Genomic DNA, 21,533 nt, shown 5'->3' on the forward strand with positions numbered 1-21,533 from the left:
CATATTTTACCACTTATTCTATATTTCCAAAATCTGACACAGGTAAGGATTTCCAAGACTTGTTTACTATCTATACATTATTTGCATAATTACAGAGAAGAATCATTTTTACAGGGAAAAAATACAATATTAAAAATCTTATACATATAAGAACAAAACAGCAACAAAATGCTGCTCCCAGAATTAACATCCAGTCTTTCTGTCACCAGTTAAGCTGAAACTCCTTTAGGGAGAGCTTTCAAGGATGATATTATATATTTTTTTTTTCTTTTTTTTCCCCTAAAGGAAACATGCATTAAAAATAGTAATGTCTAAAACAACATTATTTAATTCTTAGTCATGCACCTGAAGACTTGGCTCTGAGCAACCAACAGAGGAATCCAGCTTCACAGAGGCACCTGCGATGGAGTTTCTGAAAGCGTCCTCCGAGCTGCGATCCGCAGACACTTGGGGCAGCCTCCAGCCTTGAAACAGGCTTTGTGAAAGCATGCTTTGCACTCTGTTTATAAACACAAGCAGTTTAACATAAGGGAAAAAAAAAAATGAATCAGTAGCTGCATTCCTTTAAGAATGTTCTGCCTCGTTCACCCAAGTGTAAAAACAAACAGAAGCAGCATAAAACCAGGGCAATAATAACCAGTGTAACAGCTACGACAAACTGCTTTGGTAAGATTCCCAGGATTTACAATGAATGTTGGTGAAGTGTGATATAGCAGCAGGACAGCACTGTTTCAACCTCCCCCTGCAGTTGTAATTATGATCAGACAAGTCCCAGTTTTTACCCTCTGAATTTACTGGTGCAAGACAGCCACCACAGGCTGGTGCTCAAATATATATGCTATCCTCAGTTTTCAAATACACATGCGAGTTCTCAGTCCTTTCCTACTATAACAGTTGGAACAGCTTTACACGAGGAAGGAGGAAAAGTGTTTGCTCTGGAACGTACCTGTGCACCTTTTGCATTTGGAAATCTGAAATGCGAAGAGCAGATCTGCACTCTGACAGAATTCACAGATAAATCCCTTTGCTTGACAGAGCTACAAGAGTGGAAAGAAAGTTGGTTTATGGTTGGTTAAGAAAGTTTAACCCAAGCAAAAAAAAATACCTGGGAATGTCAAGAGGGCTATTCCTCACACCAAGGACCCAAGAGTACCAACTCTTCCTTACCTCACAGCCATCAACATGAGAGGTGGAGCTCTTCAGAATTTCTTTAAGAAGGGGCAGTAACTGCCCTCGTTTGATCTTCACCAGATCATCCAGTGAGAAGAGATGCAGCTCCTCTGTCAGATGGCTGGGGACCCGTTCAAATTCTTTCAGTACACTGCAAAGAAAACCAAAAAAATCCACATTGAGTTACAAAAGATGTCTTTCAAGCACATTTTAAAAATAAGCCTCTTTCACTTCTCCAGTCACTCAAGGGATCACACAAAGCAGATTCCTGCTAAATATTACCTCCTCCACTCCCAATCATGGCTCACATTGACAAAAATTGAGGGTTTAGGATTTAGAATAAAACGTCTACTTTAAGTGTGCACTCCTCAGGCACTGCAATATGCAGTTATCCCAGAAATATTCAAGCAATGCACAAAGGGATCTGTCCTCCTTCAGCACGTAAAATCCCATACCATATCTAGTGCAATAAACCTGGCTTATTTACTTTTTTTTGCTAACCCTTTGCTAAAGGGCCTTCCTACAGCATAGATCACTATTAGGTGATCTACACTTGTGCTAAGAACATGAACACTGAAAATATAACTATCACTCCTAAAATATCCCACATATGGCCAATACAAAAGGTGCAGCGAAGACCTTAATGCTTATTTACGTAATGGAATCACAAAGTTGTGCAGAAGAAAGACAATGAAATATCTATTTCATTTTGATGAACAATACATAATTGATGATTTTCTTAAAAGAAATTCATGTTGAAGCAATAACAAAACTTACTTTTAAAGCTTATTTTGCTCATGGCTGTTTTTAAAGGTGTCAGCAATTCCGTGGTGACTTCATCAATCATGTGCCTGACCACTGCTTGTGCCCATAGTTTGGGGGGAGGTGTACACCAAAGAACTTTAAGTTGCAGCAATAAGCAAGATGAGCTTTATGCCTTCTCCATATTCTGGCATTTATCACATTGGGTTACTACTTTCATTTTAATATTCTATGATTCCATGACCTAGCAAAAATCATTCAACTTGCACAACTAAGTGCCTCAGGATTTGTGAGAGACAGAAAGCTACCACTTAAAAGCTGCTCTTCACTCAACATTTGCAGTGCAACAAAAGGAAGTTCTGTTACCAGATTCTTCTCTGATTATCAGATTAGCTCGTTGAAAATTGCAGTCAAATGCCTCTAGAGAAGAAGACTCTATGAGTACTGTATGTATGTGTGTTTTATAAGCTATTTTTCATGCATGATCATGGCCCGTACCTTTCACCAAACCTGCAGGTTTTCAAGAGCTTTTTTAAATGAAAAAGCTGTTCTTGTGTCTCCTAAAAGATGAAAAGGAGAAACAAAACAATTTGTAAGCGAAAGAGTATTACTTATAAGTGAGAAAAAAACAGTCAGGAAATCATCAGTATACAAGTCGTAATTGGAAAGAAGGAATTTCACACTCAGCACAAAATTTAACAAGTGGATTTTCTAATGCATGAAGGGACAAGGAATGCTGGGACTACTTTTATTCACTGACAGGAGAAACAATTCTTGGTACTGCCAACTGTTCCACGTCAGCTCACCAAAACCTGTGTAATAACAAGCATCAGTCTCTTCAGACAAGAAGGCAGCTTGGAATTTTTGCAGAGCAGCCCTCCTTGTAGGAAGTACAACCTCCAGATGAGTCAAGGGTGTTTTTCTGATGGCTCATAAAATTAAGGAGTCATTCAAAGCTTCCTGAGCTGTCCAACAGCCAATTGCCAAGCAGAAGTAAATATTTACTGCAGAAGCCCAGCTATTGAAACTGTGAACTGAAATCAGTTAAGGAAATGCCTCCCAAAGATGGGGAGAAATGAGACTTCTGGCATATATTGGAGACTTCTCCCTGCTCCCTCATTATCTGTGGGGAGAGAGGGCAAGTCCCAGAAGTGGTGATAAGTGTTAATGCAGAAAAGACAACTCTGTCTCCTTCCCCTCCACACAGCAAGGACAACCGGCTCTGAAGAGTTCTTCCCAAGAAGTCTCAGATCCACAACTTCAAAACAAAAGAAAATCCACCACTTACCCTCACCCTGTCCACTTCCTTAGATTTCGTATAGAGGGCTTTGTTGATAGATGACACGTTGAAAATCGGTTGCTGCCAGATGCTGTCCAGGAGGTGTTTGGAGAAGTTGCATACGTAATATTTCTTGAAGTCCCACTTCATGAGTATTCGGGCAGGAATTGCAGACTGAGCATAACTGTGGCAACAGTCACAAAAGTATTTCCCCAGGTAGTCACAATAGCGGAGTCTCCTGATATATTCTGCAGGGACACGGATAGCAACGACACTGTGAATATTTAGGGGATGTACCTCTTGATGGTATGCCTGTTCTGCCTAAATAACTCATATCTAATGGAGTGAAGGGCAAGGAATTTCCTTGTATTTATTTCTTCTTAAAGTGGGGGAGTTGTTACTGTGGTAAACACATTCACGAGAGCCTTCCAAGTGGTCCTGAAAACCATTTCAAAGATTTCTTACATAAGGTCTTGTTACCAGACCTGAAAATCACCATGCTGTTGAGCAGTTCTCAGAAAGTATCACAAATACTCCTCAGACAAGTAGGATTTTGTGATCAAGATTAAAAGGAAAAAAGAAGGTTAAGAGCATGCCCGAAAGAACAAAGCTTCACATTTCACCAGCTTGCTTTTAGAGACTTCTGGAACTGTTTAAGTTGGAAAAAGAGAAAGAATTATTAAGAGAAACTGCTGTAAAATGTAGAAATAGTATTTTCCAGCCTGAAGGCTTAATTGTTTGTAGCTTTTCCTGTCTTCTTGTTGACTGTCACTAATTTTAACTGCGCAAGGGCATCAAGTACTGTATTCTGCCCACAATAAGAAGTTCTGAGCAGCAGGTAATGGGCTATACTGCTCCTTTTATTGTAGGCACAGCCAGCAGTGAGATTTTTCTTCTAGCTCAGACAGATTTTACAACTGTGCTATATCTATGTTAAGTATTATAGCTTGGTTATCACTTACAAATATATTTTTTTCTTCTTTCTTTTGATAATACTTACTGCTTTCTATTGGGGTTCCACAACCAACACATGTAAAGTTTTGGGCAGCTACCACTGCATCTCTCCTGCATACAGAGATAAATGGTTACACCTTCCACTATGAAATGCAGTTTTATTATCATTTTCCCCAGCATGCAAGACAGTTTTCCTTTCCTTGGACAGTTACCCTTTCCTTGAGCACCTCCAGGGACAGTGACTTCATCACCTCCTCCCTTGGCAGCCTGTGCCAATGCCTCACCACTCTTTCTGGGAAGAAATTCTTCCTAATACCCAACCTGAATGTCCCCCAGTGCAACTTGAGGCCACCACCTTTCATCCTACTGCTGTTATCTGGGAGCAGAGGCTGAGCCCCACCTCACCATAACCTCCTTTCCAGGGAGTTGTAGGGAACAGTGAGGTGTCGTCTAAGCCTTCTCTTCTCCAGACTGAATCATCCCAATCCCTTAGCCCCTCCCCACAGGACTGTGCTCCATACCCTTCGTGTAACAGTGCACACACTGTGTTAATCAAGGCGTGCCAGCAGAGGGGAAACATATGCCATTTGCTTTCCAAAGCTGTTGGCAGACACTGGAGAAACCTATGCCATGCAATAGCTCTAATCTTAACTTCTATTAAATCACCTAGGCTCCTTCCATTAATTTCAGCATGTTTTAGACAAGTCTCCATTGCTATACTGACAGTACCCACTTAATTAGACTTACTTGACTGAAGGATGAATGCTAAATATAATCTGAGATCTTGGTGGGGACCAGCCAGAAGATCCTCTTAATTTGGACAGCAGCTTTATTTCTTCAGCCAGGTTCAAACTGGACTCAAGCTCTCTTGGAATCTCTTCCTTCACAGACTATCGGGTAAAACAAACTCATGAAGATGAACAGCCATATGTTCATACCCAGACATATGTTAAATGATAGAAGTCTTCTCCCTTTATACTTCAGGACTTTAAACTGGTTTTGACCTCCATGCAATCCCCACACTTAAATTCCTTCACATCAGTCCCAAGAGAAGGGCTTCCCACTATCCATAACAGGGAGAGAACTGCAGTGAGATAATTACTTGGGGAACAGAATAAAAAGCCCGCTGTTCTCGGCTCAGACTCACTCTCTGTTTAGATGAGCTCAGGCACCCAGACAGTTGCACTGCAGATTCTGTCTGCAACCAGTGTTTTCTGAAAGCTCTGCACAACTCCTGAGCTGTTGCTTCAGCAGAATTGCTGCCTGGTGCAAAAGACGATCTGAAAGTTAAGCAATAAAGACAGTGAAAAATGGCAGCATGACATCAGCAGCTTCACTGCTTCTTCTGCATCCCTGAAGAGCTGTCTCTCATCCCTTCATTCCTATTCCCTTGCTTTGATACACCCAGGCCCTTGAAGAGCCACAGACACCGCCTTCCAGCAAGACTCCAGGACCTGATGAATGCTCTATGAAGCCAAGTACCACAAAAACATTGCTGTCAAGCAGCATTCCTTCCTCTTCCTTGGTTGAGTACCAAACTTTCCACTCCCACACCTTTCCCCAACCCATCCAGAAGGGTCACAAGGCCCAGCAGAAAAGGTAGTGTCACTGCACTGGGTTTAAATGGCAAGGGCTATTACATTAAAATACAAAGCATTACCTTTCATTTGAGGTCACAGACAGATTTTCAAGGTGTTCAAGTTCTGTGGTAAAGGAGAGAAACTTTATCAAATTATCCATGAAACAAAGCTTCTGTTACTCAGCACTGTTTTATATCTATCTTCCGTTTTAATACAGATGTCAGTCTCAAATACATTCATCTTTACAACACCCTTGTTAGATGTGAGAAATAACCTAAGGTTGTAAAAAAGGCATGAGGAGCCTGATTTTCTGCAGGGCTCTGACATAAATAAAAGTAATAATAATCTGTTCACAGGAAAAAATAAGATGGAGGTTAAACATTGCTCAGGCCACCTGTAAGGGTTCATATTTCTGTATATGTAAAAACCAGAAGGCAAGCAGAGAAACATCAGGTTCTCTGAAGAAGAGCAGAACACTGGCAACTAAAGGCATAGCGATAGTCTGCTCTAGTCCAAGATCAGAGGTAGAGCTGCCTAAAACCTAATCATTTTGAAGTTAAACATATAACATACTGTCCTAAATTCTCCCAAACGATGCTGCTACAGTTGGCTGAGGCTGTAAATTAAATGCAAGTTTCACATTTGTTCAACCAAATTGATTTCCTTTAAGCATAGCAGTAATTCTTCAGACCAACAAAGACATTTCATTTGCAGAAAGGAAATCCTATGCCACCCAGGGGTTTCTGCATGTTTTCTACCACGACTCATGTCTACACAGCTCTTTCCATTTTGCCATTCAATCTCTGCACTTACTAAGTCAATAAATTTTCCAAGTGATGCAACATACTCAGCTGAACAATAAAGCTGTGTCTGCAATTAAAGTCTTACCAATGATGACGTATTCATCCTCTGAGTCACTGTGGCAAGGAAGTCCAGTAGCCTCATGATGCAGTGGTAGATGTACTGAGGAGCTGCCCATCAGCAGGGCACAGCCTGCCCAGAACAAAGAAGGCACCAATAAAGCTATCCAGCATCTACAGAGTAGCTGCAATTACACTCATCAATTTTCTTTGCTTCCCTAAACTTTCGCACACAACCTCTATTTGCAGAACAACTTTTAGACACACAGAGTGGATTCTTGGGAGCTTGTCACAGAGCATGTTTCCTGGTTTCTCAGGGAGAAGCTTCAAGGAACTAAAATAAACGTTTTTAACAGCAGCCCCTCCAAGTGCACACCATTCATCTTCCCTAGAAGCTGTCATTTAGACTTAAGTTACACCTCTAAGACTTGTATTACTCAAGAGATTTAAATCTACTTAAAAATGCATGTGCTGACACAAGCATTACAGTGCCAGGAACACTTATTAACTTGCCTCAAACTAAACATACATGAATACTCAGGGCAATTTCACTCAAATCAATTGCATGGCTTCATCTGCAAACTGCAGAATTCAGCACAGAAGGAAATCAAATCCTGCAAATGAGGATTTAAGTATTTAGAGACTCAAAAAAGCTGACAAGGGGATGTAGTTGCAAGCAATGCCCAAGTTCATTTGGTATTTTCTTGCACAAGAATACACAGCAATGGCTGCCAGAAAAGGTTGCATTATAGATGAAATAACTTGCCTTCATAACCGCTGTCTGTGGAGGCAACAGAAGAATCAGACTTCTTTTCTCCAGGATAAGAAGATAACTCTGAATCAGTGTGATAGCTGCCATCTGACCCGCTCGTTTCATCCATACCCCAAGACTCTGCTTGCTGGCTTAGGATATTACATTTCATCTTTTCTAGGGATGCTATAATCATATCCGCAACAAAGAAGTGGGCGTTCTCCTGGACACAAGATAGGAACACTCATTAGTACAGTGTATATTCAATATTCACTTAAGGGGACATTAAATGTGTCACTTTCCACATGCTTTTTCTATTCAACAAATGAAAACGTACAGCTATTTCACCTTTCATTCACACACTCAAATAAGCCACCCCAAAGGCAATTTGGAGACAATACTCAAAAGGCAACTGCCCAGATAATTGTCTCAGCCTTGATTACAATACTTTTATCTTGCCCATCTTTAGATAAAAAGAAGCTTGATTACATGCCTAACTGATAAATATGTATGCATTTTGGGGCTTCTAGTTACACTACATTTTTTAAAATACACTGCATGGATTAACATTTGTATATAACAGGATTTAATTTCAAGTCATGGTGTCACTTCCAGTTGAGTACAAGCAGTTTAGCATGCATGCTAATGTGGATGTGATCAGAAGGGATAGGCTATAAAATGGACTGCAGTTTCTCAGGTCTGATGCACGGTATGGAAGCTCAGCATATCCTCCCTCTCTCCCCTCTACTGTGTAGGCTTGCACTGTTCAAAATCAAACCTCTCAGCTCCCATGGTAGTACCTAAAGGTAGAGATTCTGAGTGCAGCATAATTCAAGTTCTCTTGGAGTGACTTCAGATCAGGAAATTGTACCACTTGTGTCAGCATTCATGACAAGCACGAAGCACTGGAGCTTAAAAATAGCCTAAATCTTAAAGAGCACAGCAGACATCTCCACTGCATTCTTATTGTGCAGAGCCAAATCCTTTCTTATTGTCCACATTAATCTCAGAAGTCTCTGTAGATGTTTAAAGAAACTTCTATCTTTCACCTAGCGCTGATTAATATCACTTGCTTAGTTCTCCAGAGTCAACTTTCAGTGAATCTCAGGACATGCTATTAACAAAGGAAAGCAATGAATGCACTCTCAGGAGGCAAAGAGACTGTTCTGAAGATCCAAAAGCTGCTGCACGCATTGGTTAACCCCAGGCTAGTGGAAGAGCACAGCATACCAGCACGTCCTGCTGACAGAAGCAGTTAGGAGTTTCCCTGAGAGCAATTGTGAAGCAATACAGATCCTGGTGCTCCTATACACAGCAGGACTATCAGCTTTCAGCTCTGCCTGCTGCTAGGGTCTGTCACCTTGGGAAGGAGCTCAGCTGTGACACCTTCTCATTTCTCTTCCCTCCCACTCACATCACAGTGGGATGTCTTCCTACATCATCTGGCCCACATCCCTCCCAGCACAGGACTCAGACCTGCTGACACTCTGTGTACCTTAGTGGGTTTTTAAATCTGCTCCCTGATCTCCTGGTGACAGAGCAAATTATTTTGGTGTTCGTACCCACACTGAAGGTGGAGAAATACACCACCTCCTTTCTGAAGTACCTTTTGCAAAAAGCAGCATGGAAAGCTAGTTCACAAACCTATTTTTAATTTGTTTGTTCTTTCCTTATACCCTCTCTCCTTTAAATGTACCTTAGGGACACTGAGAGCTTCAAATCAAATGCAGAACTTACCACTCCAGTTAAAACCCATGCTGCACACATAGATTATTTCTTGGGCCCAGGACAGGGGATTAAACACATATCTATTGTCCAGGAAAATCAACTTTTCCACTTCTGTATTAAGTTCTTCTATATTAAATCCTACTCTTCACTGTAATTCATTATACACATTAACCTCTCTTTTCCCATGTTCCCCATTTCCAATTTTTGGAAAAGATCAAGAACTTATTTACTACACAGAGTTAAGTGCTACAGCACTATCTTGTCATCTTTATCTTTGTTTATAGGTTCAAATGGGCTGCCAAGCTTAAACTACTGCAGATGTTGCAGTTACAGTGCACGTTACTCATTTTATTATTCTTTTACAGTAATCACTCATGATCTTCGTAAGGAAAGACAGAGAAAACAGGCTCTTTCCACCTCCTGATAGTAAAACCATGGGTAAATCCCACCCATATGCATGTGGCTCCAAAAAATTCTATTGTGACATGTTCTAGCATAGCTACCCTAAAGTTACAGTAGAGCAAATCAACTTTGACCTTGTGGAATTTCATTGGGAAAACATATTGGTGCCAGGTGGATGGTTGGACTGGATGATCTTAGAGGTCTTTTCCAACCAACCTTTTGCTGATTCTACAATACTATATTTCTTAGCCCTTCCTAAGCAGGTAGGTCAGTGCAGACGACCTCCAGAGGCCATTTCCAACCTCAATGTGATTCTGTGAAAATGATGGAACAAAAAGTTCTAAAATATGTCTTTTATTTTGAAATAATGGAAAAAAAAACTTAATTATGATGGACCAAGAGGAAAACCAAATGAAGATACAAGCATTTTAGGTCTGTAGGTTGACTCACGAGGGGAAGAAGAGGGAAAATACAGAATTTGTAAAGATTAGGAAAAAAAAGAACTTTCTGGTAACTAAAGTCAACCAGACGGTAAGGTCCTAAGAGTAACAGTAAGTAAGAGATGACAGCAACTGAGAACAATTACTGAGAAATGCTTCATGTCATCTGGTTTCATCCCTATTAAAATGGGAAATATCACTATTACAATATATTTTTGCTGTTCTCACCTTCTCCACATCTTCAGGAAGCACAAAGGTGTCCTGCAATGTACGATTCAAGGGTACAGCACTTATGTTCAAAAGGGAAGCGGAACCTGTGGGTATAACAAGAACTTTATTAGTAACAATAAGTCACCAATATCTGATGAATATTTGTCCAGACTTACAGGACTCATTCAATCCCTGCTCGTCCTGTGCAACTACAGCAGTTTGGAAGACATTTTGTCTTTATGTTACCATATCCTTACTTGAAGGATATGCTCCCTTGAGTACTTGTAGGGACCATGTAAACAGGAGAGGGCACAGCTGTTTACAAGGGTGGATAGTGATAGGACAAGGGGGAATGGTTTTAAACTGAGACAGAGGAGGTTTAGGTTAGATATTAGGAGGAAGTTTTTCCACACAGAAGGTGGTGACGCACTGGAACAGGTTGCCCAAGGAGGCTGTGGATGCCCCATCCCTGGAGGCATTCAAGGCCAGGCTGGATGTGGCTCTGGGCAGCCTGGTCTGGTGATTGGTGACCCTGCACATAGCAGGGGGGTTGAAACTCGATGATCTTTGAGGTCCTTTTCAGCCCAGGCCATTCTATGATTCTAGAAAAAAACCTAATCTCTTACCATTAAGAACTTTCCACCATGCACTAAAAGTAAGCATATGTTTTTCTGCAGACTTACATGTAACAAGGACTATTTTTATGTATAAACGAATCTAGTCACAATCTTCTTTCCCAAAACAGGTTGACAAATCATGCCTTAATGTTTTGTATTCAAATTGCTCACAGGTGGTATAAGAAACTTGCTAAAGTGGTGATGAACATCACACTTATTTCCTGAAGCTGTATGCACTAAGGAGGTACAAAAGGAAATAATGGAGGGGCTGACAATCTGATTCTTCAGAACAATTTTAATCACTGAAGCAAACTCAGCACCTAATTAGGTCATTGCCATACCTATTCCATGATTCTTATTTCTGGAAAAGAAGTATCTGGGGAGTAAAGTAAGTGCTAAAGACCCTACAGTTTGAGAAAATCCTATGTTCTTATCAGTTATGATAAGAAACATTCTCCTAATCAAAAACAAACAGATATAAGGCAACAGAAAAAATACTATTTACCTGTACATATGATTTATATATAATTGTGAGATCTAATGGAGCTTTTTCTCTTGCTTACCTTATTCACCCCTCTTCCACCTTTTAAGAGCGTAAAGCAGAAAAACAATACTGATTTTAAACACAACTTACTTCTGTTTTGCATGAAAATGCTGTTCTGTACCACATGACATCTGGTGCCATACAGAAATAGAGGGAAAAAAAGGAACGTAGGGGTCTCTCCGAAACCATGGAAGAGTTACAGCATGTCACATGTTACTAAAGCTGCCCAGGAATGTAAGTAAGGGTAAAATTAAGAGTTAAAAGACTACTTGTTTCTGTTTCAAAGAAAATGAAAAGTTGTGGGAATGAATTTTCAACAAGATTAAAAAAAAAAAGACAAAAAAGGCTCTCGGGACAGACAAAAATCTAAAAGAATGGGGAATCTCAACAGGAGGCATCATGAGATTTATGTTTTGCTTAGGAAATTTACTGGTAGAAATTACTCTGCTTCCCTCATTTTCCTATAGAGGAGGATGCCATGTCCACGCTGAGGCAATGTAGTTGGGATGAGAAGCGTGAAAGCAGGCAGAAAACTAGATAAAGGCCCATACTAAGGAATGCATATTTTGTAAAAGCACTTAAAACACAGAATACATCACTACAGACAGGTTTTCCTGGAATCAAGTTGTACTGTGACACTTAGCTGAACAATTACTACTGTGAAACGTTTTGCTCCCTTTCCCAGGAAGCTGTGTGACAATTGGAGGATGTTGTAGATAATTGCAGCAGACCTCTGGACTCACATAACAACCAAGTGAGCAGCACAGGAACCGTGCAAGGCAAAGCCCCTTCCCAGGCAAAGGCATGGGGAGAGAGCTTTGTGTCAGCTTTGTGTATTTCAGCAGCATGGGCAGACTACAGGGAAGGAGTCCAGTGCATCCAACATCAGGATTCACTCTGGGTCTGATTCAAAGTGACGTGGTTGCCTTCTGTCCCTCAGCACCATTCAATGCCTGGAGGCTGCTTAGGTTGTGGAGGAGTGCTTACAGCCACAGAAGGAAATGACCTTGGCATACCTAATGATTAAATGCAGGAACAAGTCTCCTGAAACGCCTGTGACACAGCAGCCTCAACAAATCATGTCACATCAAATCAAGCGACATCAAATGTCACACACTCTTTATTAGCACCATGGATCCTTTCCAGAAGGCCACACGGAGCCACTGGAGAATGGCCCTTAGAAGCGTGAAAATGGGACAAGTCCTAGCAGGACTCTCCCAGGATCAGCAGAAGGAGCTACCTTGTTAAATCCCATTGAAAATATATATATATATTCTGATTTAAATCATTTTCTTGAGTACCCCCGACCTGTTCTGCAATAAGAAACAAAAGTGAGAATCTACCATCTTCGAAACAACAATCAGAAAGAAGGGCCAACAGCAGATGCCTTTTGTGAAATTCCTGCCCTCAAATTAAGCATTTTTTCCTTTTTCAGTTTGCCTTTCTTTCTCCTGTCCTCACTGTTCTGAATATCATAGGGGGGAAAAAAAATAATAATAATCACATCACGCTTCACAATCTCTCACACCCCCATTCTGGACCACCCAGAAGTGATTTAAATAGCTGGAAACAACGAGAGATGAAATCTGCACTGAACAGAAGCCTAGGACTGATGCAGAGCCTGCTTTACAGCACAGTGTCTCACAGCACTGTGGATTATAAGTTACTAAAACTAAGGTCAGGCTTCCTCAGCCACCTGGCTGCTGTGTTCCTATATTGCCTCTGCAGAGAAGCAGGAGCATTACTGACCCAACAGAAACCTGTGACACGTCCCACTTGTGCCAGAAATCTGAGTCACACGCAACTTACTCTCATACACGTGCCCTGTGGTCCCTGGTGACATTTGGAGCCTTGCCTGCTTCCCAGGCTGAGCTCCCAAAACCTGCATGACTGGCTGAACCCAGCTCTCAGCACAGGGTGCGGTTTCCTTCTCCCTGCTGCTACCCGGCACGCTTCAAACACTTTGTGCCTGGGTCAGCAAACAAAATACCCAGCCTGGGTCAGCAAACAACCAGCATCTCCGCCATCCTAACAGTTGACAACAGCCTGTCCTAGATGACAAAGTTCTGACTATTAAAGGCTCCCATTCCTGCAGAGGGGAATTTGAGGTGTCACTGCCAACACGTCCTGAGAGGTGACTTCAGCAAACAGCTAGGAAGCATCAGACCTTGGAAACAGAGCTTAACAGAGAGTCACCTCCAGGCCTTTGCTTTTTAATGTAACACAAAGGTAGCCTGACTGCTCCTTTCCATTTCTCCTCTTCCCAACAAACAAACAAACAAACAGGTTTCAGTTGCACCATCCTTTTGGACCCAACATCTAGTAAGGCTGAGCTCCATGCCACTGCAGGAACAGAAGGAGGCCCAACATGATTCATTAGCAGCCATCGGTCTGCATCCATACAGACTGAAACTGCTAAGGGTTAGAAGTAATCTGATCTGGGTCTGGAGAAGCTTTGAGACAGCTGGTGCAATTGAGAAAGGGAAGAGTGAAAATAGTCCAGCTCCTGTCCAAGTCCCTTAGTCAAACCAAGAATGGATGTTAATTGCTTCCCTCCAAAAAAAAATAAATAAAATCAGAATGGAAGGACTGCCTGTCTTCTAGTTCATGTCAAACATACCACAGAGGCTGTCCACATTAAGATCTATGCTATCTGCTTTCAAAAGAAAAGCAGCAGTGAAGAAATGACGAAGCTATTGCAAGTCTCATCCATGGGATGTTCTATATTGATCACAGCTCAGTGATACTGGAGGCTGCATACCAACGAAGCATTTCTGTGTCAGCAGGCAGCACTGCAAGCCAGAATGCCTCTTGTTTCACTGCCTCCTTCATTTTGAAGCTTCCTCTTTCTTTCCTCCCCCCCTATTTTGAATGACAGCATTAGCGTTCACCGTAAGTAGGGCCAATTTCAGTTTCATTTACATTATCTTTCCTTTCCTAGCAAAGAGATCTCAAAACAATAAGGGACCTGTGAAATGTCACATTACCTGTTTGATTGAATGGCTCCAACTGGGAAAACGCACTGGGAGAACTGCTGTCAGCATTGCTGACTTTTGCAGGCTCTGAAGCAGCAGGGTATTTAAACAGATCTGCTGGCTTACTAACAGTTGAATCCGGAGGAAGCCTTGTTAAAGCCAAGTCTTGTTTAGGGAAAAGATTTTGGCATTCTTTTTCAGGATGCACAACAGCTGAAGTGACAGTGCCTCCCGTTAACGTCACTTGCGTAAAGCAGTCTCGCTTCAGAGGGGATGTATCAGAAAGAGTGAAGCCGTTCAGGGAGGAAGTAGCAGGATCCTCGTCGGAATAACATGGATGAAAGAAAGTATCCAGGGCAGGTCGAGAGGAATCGCAGTTTGTATTGTCCCAGCAGGCTCGGTGCCGTGTAAACCTAACGTCTGTTTGTGTGCAGGCTGTGCTCTGATGTGCGGAATCACTGTCGGTGTCGTCATCGTTCTCCCCATCGCTGCTTTCCTCCCATCGCTCCAGGTCGCTGTCAGGGTGCTCAGCTCCCTGCATGGCGGTGTGCTCTGACAGCAGGGAGGGCTTCAGACCGGATGCACTTAGAACAGACACCAGAATGTCTTTGATAGCTTCAGCGCTATCTGGGTATGATGCCAAACTTCCAGCATGTCCAATTACAGCTGGCCTGGAGTATTCATCTGTTCAAGAAAAGAAGAGAAAGATAGTTAGGAGATGATAATAAAGTTAATTTACCACACAAATAAAATGCACGTTACTTTCAACACGAGTGAGAAGAAAGGGAAGAACTGAATGCACACACCACTGTGTCCTGCTTCAAGAAGGATTTAGCTTTATGCAATCAGGAAGCAGTTCTATCATTGATAAGGCCGAGTCATAAACCAACAGTAAAGAATGCTTCTAGCCAAACATCAGCTAAGACTTTAATGGTGGCCAGTTGTCAGCATGCTCAGAAACATCCTAGCTCTGCAAGCCTCGATGAGGTACAGTTGGGTAACTGTTACAGCCCCGCTACCCACTGTGTTCATGGTTTGGTTCTATTGCCAGTAAACAAAAAGTCACGTTACAGCAAGACACGTGCAGGATCAGTACAACGACAAGAAAAAGATATGCACAGCTAGTAATAAAAGGTCATGTGCTTGCATGTTTCCGTTTAGTGAGACACTCCTCCATCAAAAAGGCTGAAGTAACCTTCAGTCCATTACGCAGGAGTGGCAACATTTACAGGAAATCAGTTCTGTCACAGTGAGCTCATTACAGTGCCTCTGTGGCCCCCACTGATCTCCACTGCAACACCGGAGATCAACAGAAAACTGGAAAGCTGGGTTGAGTGGCAGCAGAAGTGTGGCGTAGGAGGGTGCGCTGCAATCAGCAGATATTTAAGGATAAACTGAACGTGAATCCTATACCTTCCACAAAAAGCTCCGTAGGAACTGCCATCATCTCAGAATGGAGAGATCAGACACAAAAATCTATGTTCTGCAGAAGAAACTATCAACCGCATCACGACAAAACTAACAATTGCCTCCTTTGGGGAAGATAAGGATGTTGTAAAATTCTAAGAATAGGGACAATCAAAGAGATTCATTTCCAGGGCAAAGAGCTGTTAGTTAGGAGCACAATAAATGTTAAACCCCACTAGTGAAAAAAGCAGTAAAGCTTGTAGACTGCAGACTTTGCCCAGAGGTTGTTCTGCTTGGGCATATCTCAAAGGAAAACAACAAACCTCCCCATGAGTAATTCCCCAGGAAAACAGCGTGCGCTCAAACTGCTCCTTAGATAAGAAAGTTTGGTAATGAAGGGATCCAAAACAAAACATGCAGTCCGGAAAAGCAAGTCTATAAACAGCAAGAAAGAAAGTGAAAAAATTAACTGTTAGGAACATAGTGTGCTATGGGAGCTCCTGCAAAGCTGTCCTTGTGAAGCCATGCTTTAACATTGGTTGAGATCAGCCACTGGGAACAAAGCCCTGCACAAACAGCAGCAAAATAGCATTTTGTTATTGACTGCATTTGCAAAGTAGACTGTGCTAGAAGCACCTTGACAACACAGCCAACTATGGTATAGTTTAAGGGTAGGAATGGAAAAATGAAACCTAGCTGATTTTCAAACAAATATATTCTGATCTTTTAAGGAATAAGAGTATAATTTTGATAGCTATCAGGGGTTTCAATTGTACAGGAATACTGTAACCTGAGCTGAAAACTTCTTTTCTGTGCAAGACACAACATTTCGTCTGTCTACGCTGTCTCCAATTCTGCTCCGCTCTCCTACTGCAAAGGCCATCCTGACAGCCTTCCTATTCACTCCCCAGCACCACAGAGTGCAAATCGTACAACTGTGCTGACTTTATCTGTCAAATACATGCTATTAGGAGATTGAAGAAAAAGCAGAGTTTTAAACTGTAACACAGGTTACAATGTCAAGCCTGGAGGAAAAAAAACAGACCAAAAAACACCAGCATGATATCTGAAGTTACTTCCAGAAATAGCTTGGTTCCAATTAAAAAAAGTCTCAATTTCCATTTCGTAACTGATAGTCATGTGAGTAATTACGGTAATACAACAACCTAAGAAACAATTCCTTCTGAGTTGTACAATGCACTTTGATGTTGTCCCATGTTAAAAGCCAATTAGCAGTGTTCTTTCTCCAACAAGACTGTAGTTGTTTAGCTCACACCAAGATCAACAGCTTTTACCAGCGCTACAAATACCAGTAAGGTTCCCTAGAAGGCATCTTGGAATGAATTAGCATACCTGAGAGAACTGAAATTTGAGGTGTTGGAGCAAGACAGCTAATCCTCACCGAGAGATTTGAAGGAAACGCCGACTCTGTAAAATTCACCTTTAGGCTTTCAGCACTTAACTAGGAGAAGAACACACAGAAAATTTGGTTATAGGACAGCAGTACTCTGGTAGTGACACCTCAGCCTCACCGTCAGGGGACAAAGAGCTGTGCTAAGGCGACTGCTTGTCTGGCAGCCTCACCAAATGCATGCTCTGAATGAAGACCACTGGCATCTTAAGTCTGTATTTTGCAAGTTACTTCACAGGGCAGGTGAATTTCAATGCCCAAGCCTGAAGGCCAGGTTGGATGGGGCCCTGGGCAGCCTGGTGTAGTATTAAATGTGGAGGTTGGTGGCCCTGCCTGTGGCAGAGGGGGGCGGTTGGAGATTCATGATCCTTGAGGTCTCTTCCAACCTGGGCCATTCTGTGATTCTGTGAAGCCTAGAGTTCTAAATAATTACAAAATAACAAGATAGAAAAATAAGACCAAGTCTCTAAAGAGAGACGTTTTTCCCTCACCTGTTTTGTTTCTATTTTTTTCTTGGAAGACATTACCACTACCTGGAACTCAAGGAGCTGCAATGCATAGCTGGAAGGAAAGGCCAGTTTAGCTGTATATGAAGCCTTGACCTCCAGGCTGCCTGATCACCCAGCAGTGTCTACTGACATCAGATGTGGTCAGGCACCCATGGCAGCCTAATTTGTTATAACCTTACTATACAGAGTTGACGTCAGCAACGTGGTTGCACAAAGCAAATGACACAACAGGACAATACTTGACCTGGCACGCAGCTGGCCATTTTAAGCTGGCAAAAAAAATTTGACCACATTCAAACAGGTTGAACAGATCTACAGCAGATAAGCACTTTGCTTTGCATGGCCATGACGTTTCCAATTTCCGTTTCCATTCTGACCCTCTAAGCCAGATTTAATCATACTGTCAAAACCAGCATGAGCTGAATCAGGGCAAGCAGGTTAGCACAGGTACTGAGGGAAGTAAAATGCACTAAAATACTTCTATAAGGAAGCAAGGTACACCTGGACCATCAAAGCAACAGGTCTCCTGCCTAAAACTGCAAATTCCTTGTAAGGGTCATACATTGACCCCCCATTCCTTCATAGGATGGCTAAGTTGGAAGGGACCTTAAAGCCCATCCAGTTCCAATCCCCTGCTGTGGGCAGGGCAGCCACCCACTAGATCAAGCTGCCCAGGGTCCCATTCCATCTGACCCTGAGGATGCCTGGTTCTGAAGGGCATACTGCCTCACAATTAGATGTCTCCATGCAGAAGTATCTAAAGGACCACATATAGGATCACTGTGATCTCTGCCCTCTGCCAGCCCACGTTTCCCTTTTCGTGGTCCCGTGGGAGAGTGAGGTGATCCAGATGTCAGATGTAGCCCAGATACCCTCAGACTCATGGAAAGCAGAAGTTTCCAAACTACAAACCACAAAGCATTTCCCTTTCAACAGAAGAATAACGCTTCAGAGCAAGCATGCTGAATTGCAAATGTTTAGTGTCAGCACTTAGAAAAATATTCTGTTTGGTATCTGATTGGGCCTTTATTTTTCCTCTCTACAAGAGAGGAAACATTGTGCAGGCAGACTTTATACATATATGACTGATAACACTCGATAAAATAGTTCTTCCAGTACTTAACGGAGGTTTATCAACATGAGGGAAGTCAACTTTTTACACGGGTAGACAGCCATAGGACAAAGGGAAATGGTTTTAAACTAAAGGAAGGGGAGATTTAGATTAAATGTCAGGGGGAAGTTTTTTACTGAGAGAATGGTGAGGTGCTGGCACAGGCTGTCCAGAGAGGCTGTGGATGCCCCATCCCTGGAGGCATTCAAGGCCAGGTTGGATGGGACCCTTGCCAGCCTGGTCTACTACTTGGTCTAGCAGCTGGCAGCCCTGCCTGTGACAGGGAGGTTAGAACTTGATGATCCTCGAGGTCCTTTCCAACCCAAGCCATTCTACGGTCCTTAGAGGAACTCATTTAAAAAATTGTATATGTTATATATATTTGAATTTTTAAGAAATAAGTCACACTTTCTCACCTGGTCAGATTGCAAAGCCAGCAAGCTAACTGCTTCTGTGTCAGAGGGTGTCAGCGCCAGAACTGTCTGACACCAGGCTGAACACACGGATATGAATTGCTGAGTTTCAAGATTTTATCTTTCAAAAACCAAAACGAAGCCCTCCCGTCTCTTAGCTCGCACCACAAACAACCATGCTCTGAGAACACCGATAAAAGATTGCCATTTTCTCTCAAGATACCGCGACTTCAGCTATACCATAGGAAAAGCTCTTTCAGTAAGGAACTACCAAACAGCGACAAGTGCTTAAGGAACACTGAGAAAAAAATAAGCCAACAGAGCTGCATGAGATGTAGTAAACCACATTCTCCGTAATATCAATTAGTCGAGCCTTTCCTCCCACCTCCTCAATATTGGCAACGCGTTCCCAAAATCCAGCTCTGCTTTCAAAATCCCGATATTTAGCCCAGCCACTGGCACAGAAAGTTACGCTGGATGGCTGGGGGTGAAACCCCATCTGAAGCGCTCCATCCCGCAGCCTCTCCTCACCTTTCCGGAGCCACGCTGCCTGAAGGCTCCCAGCCACGGCACGGACAGGCATGACGAGGACACGCTCATCGTCGTCGTCGCACCTGGAAGCAACGGGGCGCTGAGGTCAGGCGGTCCCCCCCAGCCCCCCTCCAGGCCCCGCTCCCCACCCGCCGCCGCGGCTCCCGGCAGCTCCCAGCGGCTCAGCCCGCCGAGGCCGCCCGCGCTCCCTCTGCCGCCTCCTGGCCTCCGGAGGGCGGGAAGGACGCGGGAGAGGGGGCGGTGCCGCGCGGCGCAATGCCCGCCTCCCTGCCCGGCGGGGTGCTGGGGATGAAGGGAAATAAACCTGTGGAAAAATAGGGAAAAATAAAATAAATCTTGTTGCCTTCGGGTTGGTTTTTTTCCGAGTCGTTGCCGAGGTTGACCGAAATAAAAGAGAAAATGAAGCGGAATAAAAGAAATCCCCGTCAGTGAGATGGCGGTTAATGAAAGGAAGGGGTCTGTCGGCCTGAGCTCTTTCTCCCTCAGAGAGCAGCCAGCAGCACGCACCAACGCAGCTCCCTGCGGTCTGAATGCCGGTCCTGCTGCACAATTTGGGCGAAAACAACCCAAAACATTGCCCTGCCCGTAAAGAGCTGTCAGTGGGGTGTGAATGAGGAGTGCTGGCTGAGGAGGGATGCGGGACGCAGGCAGCAGGACACCCCTCACACCTCCGGGGGGGAGAGTTTATTGCACTTGACACATTGCTGAGGAAGACAGTTGTTATCCTTTAGGGTTGTAAAAAAGTTGGGCATCTGCCAGGCTCTGAGTGTTTGGGGGCTCAAAGCTAGCAAAATGCAGTTCCTAGTTGCCAGTTAAGGCTAAAAATAAAGCTGAACCCGCTTTGGGGATCTCAGAAATTGCTGATTGCTCATAAAAAATGTGAAAACTATGCACAGGAGCTTAGGAAGCTGCAAAGCATGAGGAAGTAGAAAGGACACAGAGTCCAGATTATGCCATACAGGAATAACTAGAAGCACCAAGCAAAATGCAAAACAGAGCTGCAGCTGAAAATGTGAGCTTCCAGAAGCGCTGGAGTCACTGCCGGCCTTTTTATATTGTAGTGGCATGATTCAGGCACAGATTTTGACTTGGCCAGCAAATAGTGCAGTGGATTCAGATTGTGTAAACATAGGTTTCGCTGCTGGCCAGGCTGCACAGCTGTTGTCTGAACTTGGTCTTTGTGTTAACCCAGTGCTGCGTATTTCAAATTCCCAGCTATGAAATGGTAATTTCGTACCATTATGTGTAAAAATAAATGCTGCTTTTCAGACCACTCTCAGGCAGGGAAGAGCACTTAGTAGGGAAAAAGCTACAGACATACTCCTAGTTCTGCTGGATTTCCTATTGAAGCCTGGCAAAAATCATCAGGGAAAGGGCAGATGTCACCTTGAGTGATGTGGTTAGTGGGCATGGTGGTGATGGGCTGACAGTTGGGCTAGATGATCTTAGTGGTTTATCTAACCTTAACGATTCTCTGATTCTCTGGTTCTATAGCTTGTACTGCATTCTGCTGAAGTTTTCCAAAATCCCTACATGAAAAGCAGTACATCACTGCAAAATGGTAAATATGTCTGCAGGTAGTTTCATACCCATTTGGTGCTCTTTTTATTTTTCCTCCATGCTGCTCTTACTCTCTCTATGTACATATCTCAGGAACTCTTGTATTGCCTCATACCCTTTTTGTGGACGTCACCAACAGAAACGTTAGAAAACTTGGCAGATGCAGAATCACATGGAAAAAGAGGAAGGAAGTGCCAGCCTCTTTTTAAAGCTGATGGGGAGCAACTCAGCAAGGGCCGGGGCACAGCACATGAACATCTTGCCCTAATGCCAGAACAAGTCAACACTGGATTAGGAA

At 43.0% G+C, this 21,533-nt stretch overlaps 1 protein-coding gene across 3 annotated transcripts; it reads right to left on the minus strand.

Moving 5' to 3' along the window:
- Positions 1–43: 43 nt before the first annotated feature.
- RUBCNL (rubicon like autophagy enhancer) lies at positions 44–19,867 on the minus strand. 3 transcript variants are annotated; one of them, XM_046914497.1, is made up of 16 exons: positions 19,804–19,867; positions 19,655–19,737; positions 17,033–17,141; positions 14,285–14,956; positions 10,155–10,240; positions 7,372–7,579; positions 6,634–6,738; positions 5,826–5,868; positions 5,313–5,445; positions 4,913–5,055; positions 4,212–4,276; positions 3,221–3,459; positions 2,431–2,492; positions 1,168–1,321; positions 947–1,037; positions 44–499 (listed from the first exon to the last, which is right to left on the minus strand). In XM_046914497.1, the coding sequence occupies exons 2-16, from the start codon at positions 19,721–19,723 to the stop codon at positions 387–389; spliced, it is 2,292 nt and encodes a 763-aa protein (XP_046770453.1). In that variant the 5' UTR covers positions 19,724–19,737; positions 19,804–19,867; the 3' UTR covers positions 44–386. The 3 variants fall into 3 exon arrangements, with proteins under 3 accessions (XP_046770453.1, XP_040521865.1, XP_046770459.1); XM_040665931.2 differs by lacking the exon at positions 17,033–17,141 and having other exon boundaries at positions 19,655–19,867; XM_046914503.1 differs by lacking the exons at positions 17,033–17,141; positions 19,655–19,737; positions 19,804–19,867 and adding an exon at positions 15,035–15,084.
- Positions 19,868–21,533: the final 1,666 nt, after the last annotated feature.

Source organism: Gallus gallus, chromosome 1, assembly GCF_016699485.2.
Source record: "Gallus gallus isolate bGalGal1 chromosome 1, bGalGal1.mat.broiler.GRCg7b, whole genome shotgun sequence".
In the NCBI taxonomy this organism is placed as follows: domain Eukaryota; kingdom Metazoa; phylum Chordata; class Aves; order Galliformes; family Phasianidae; genus Gallus; species Gallus gallus.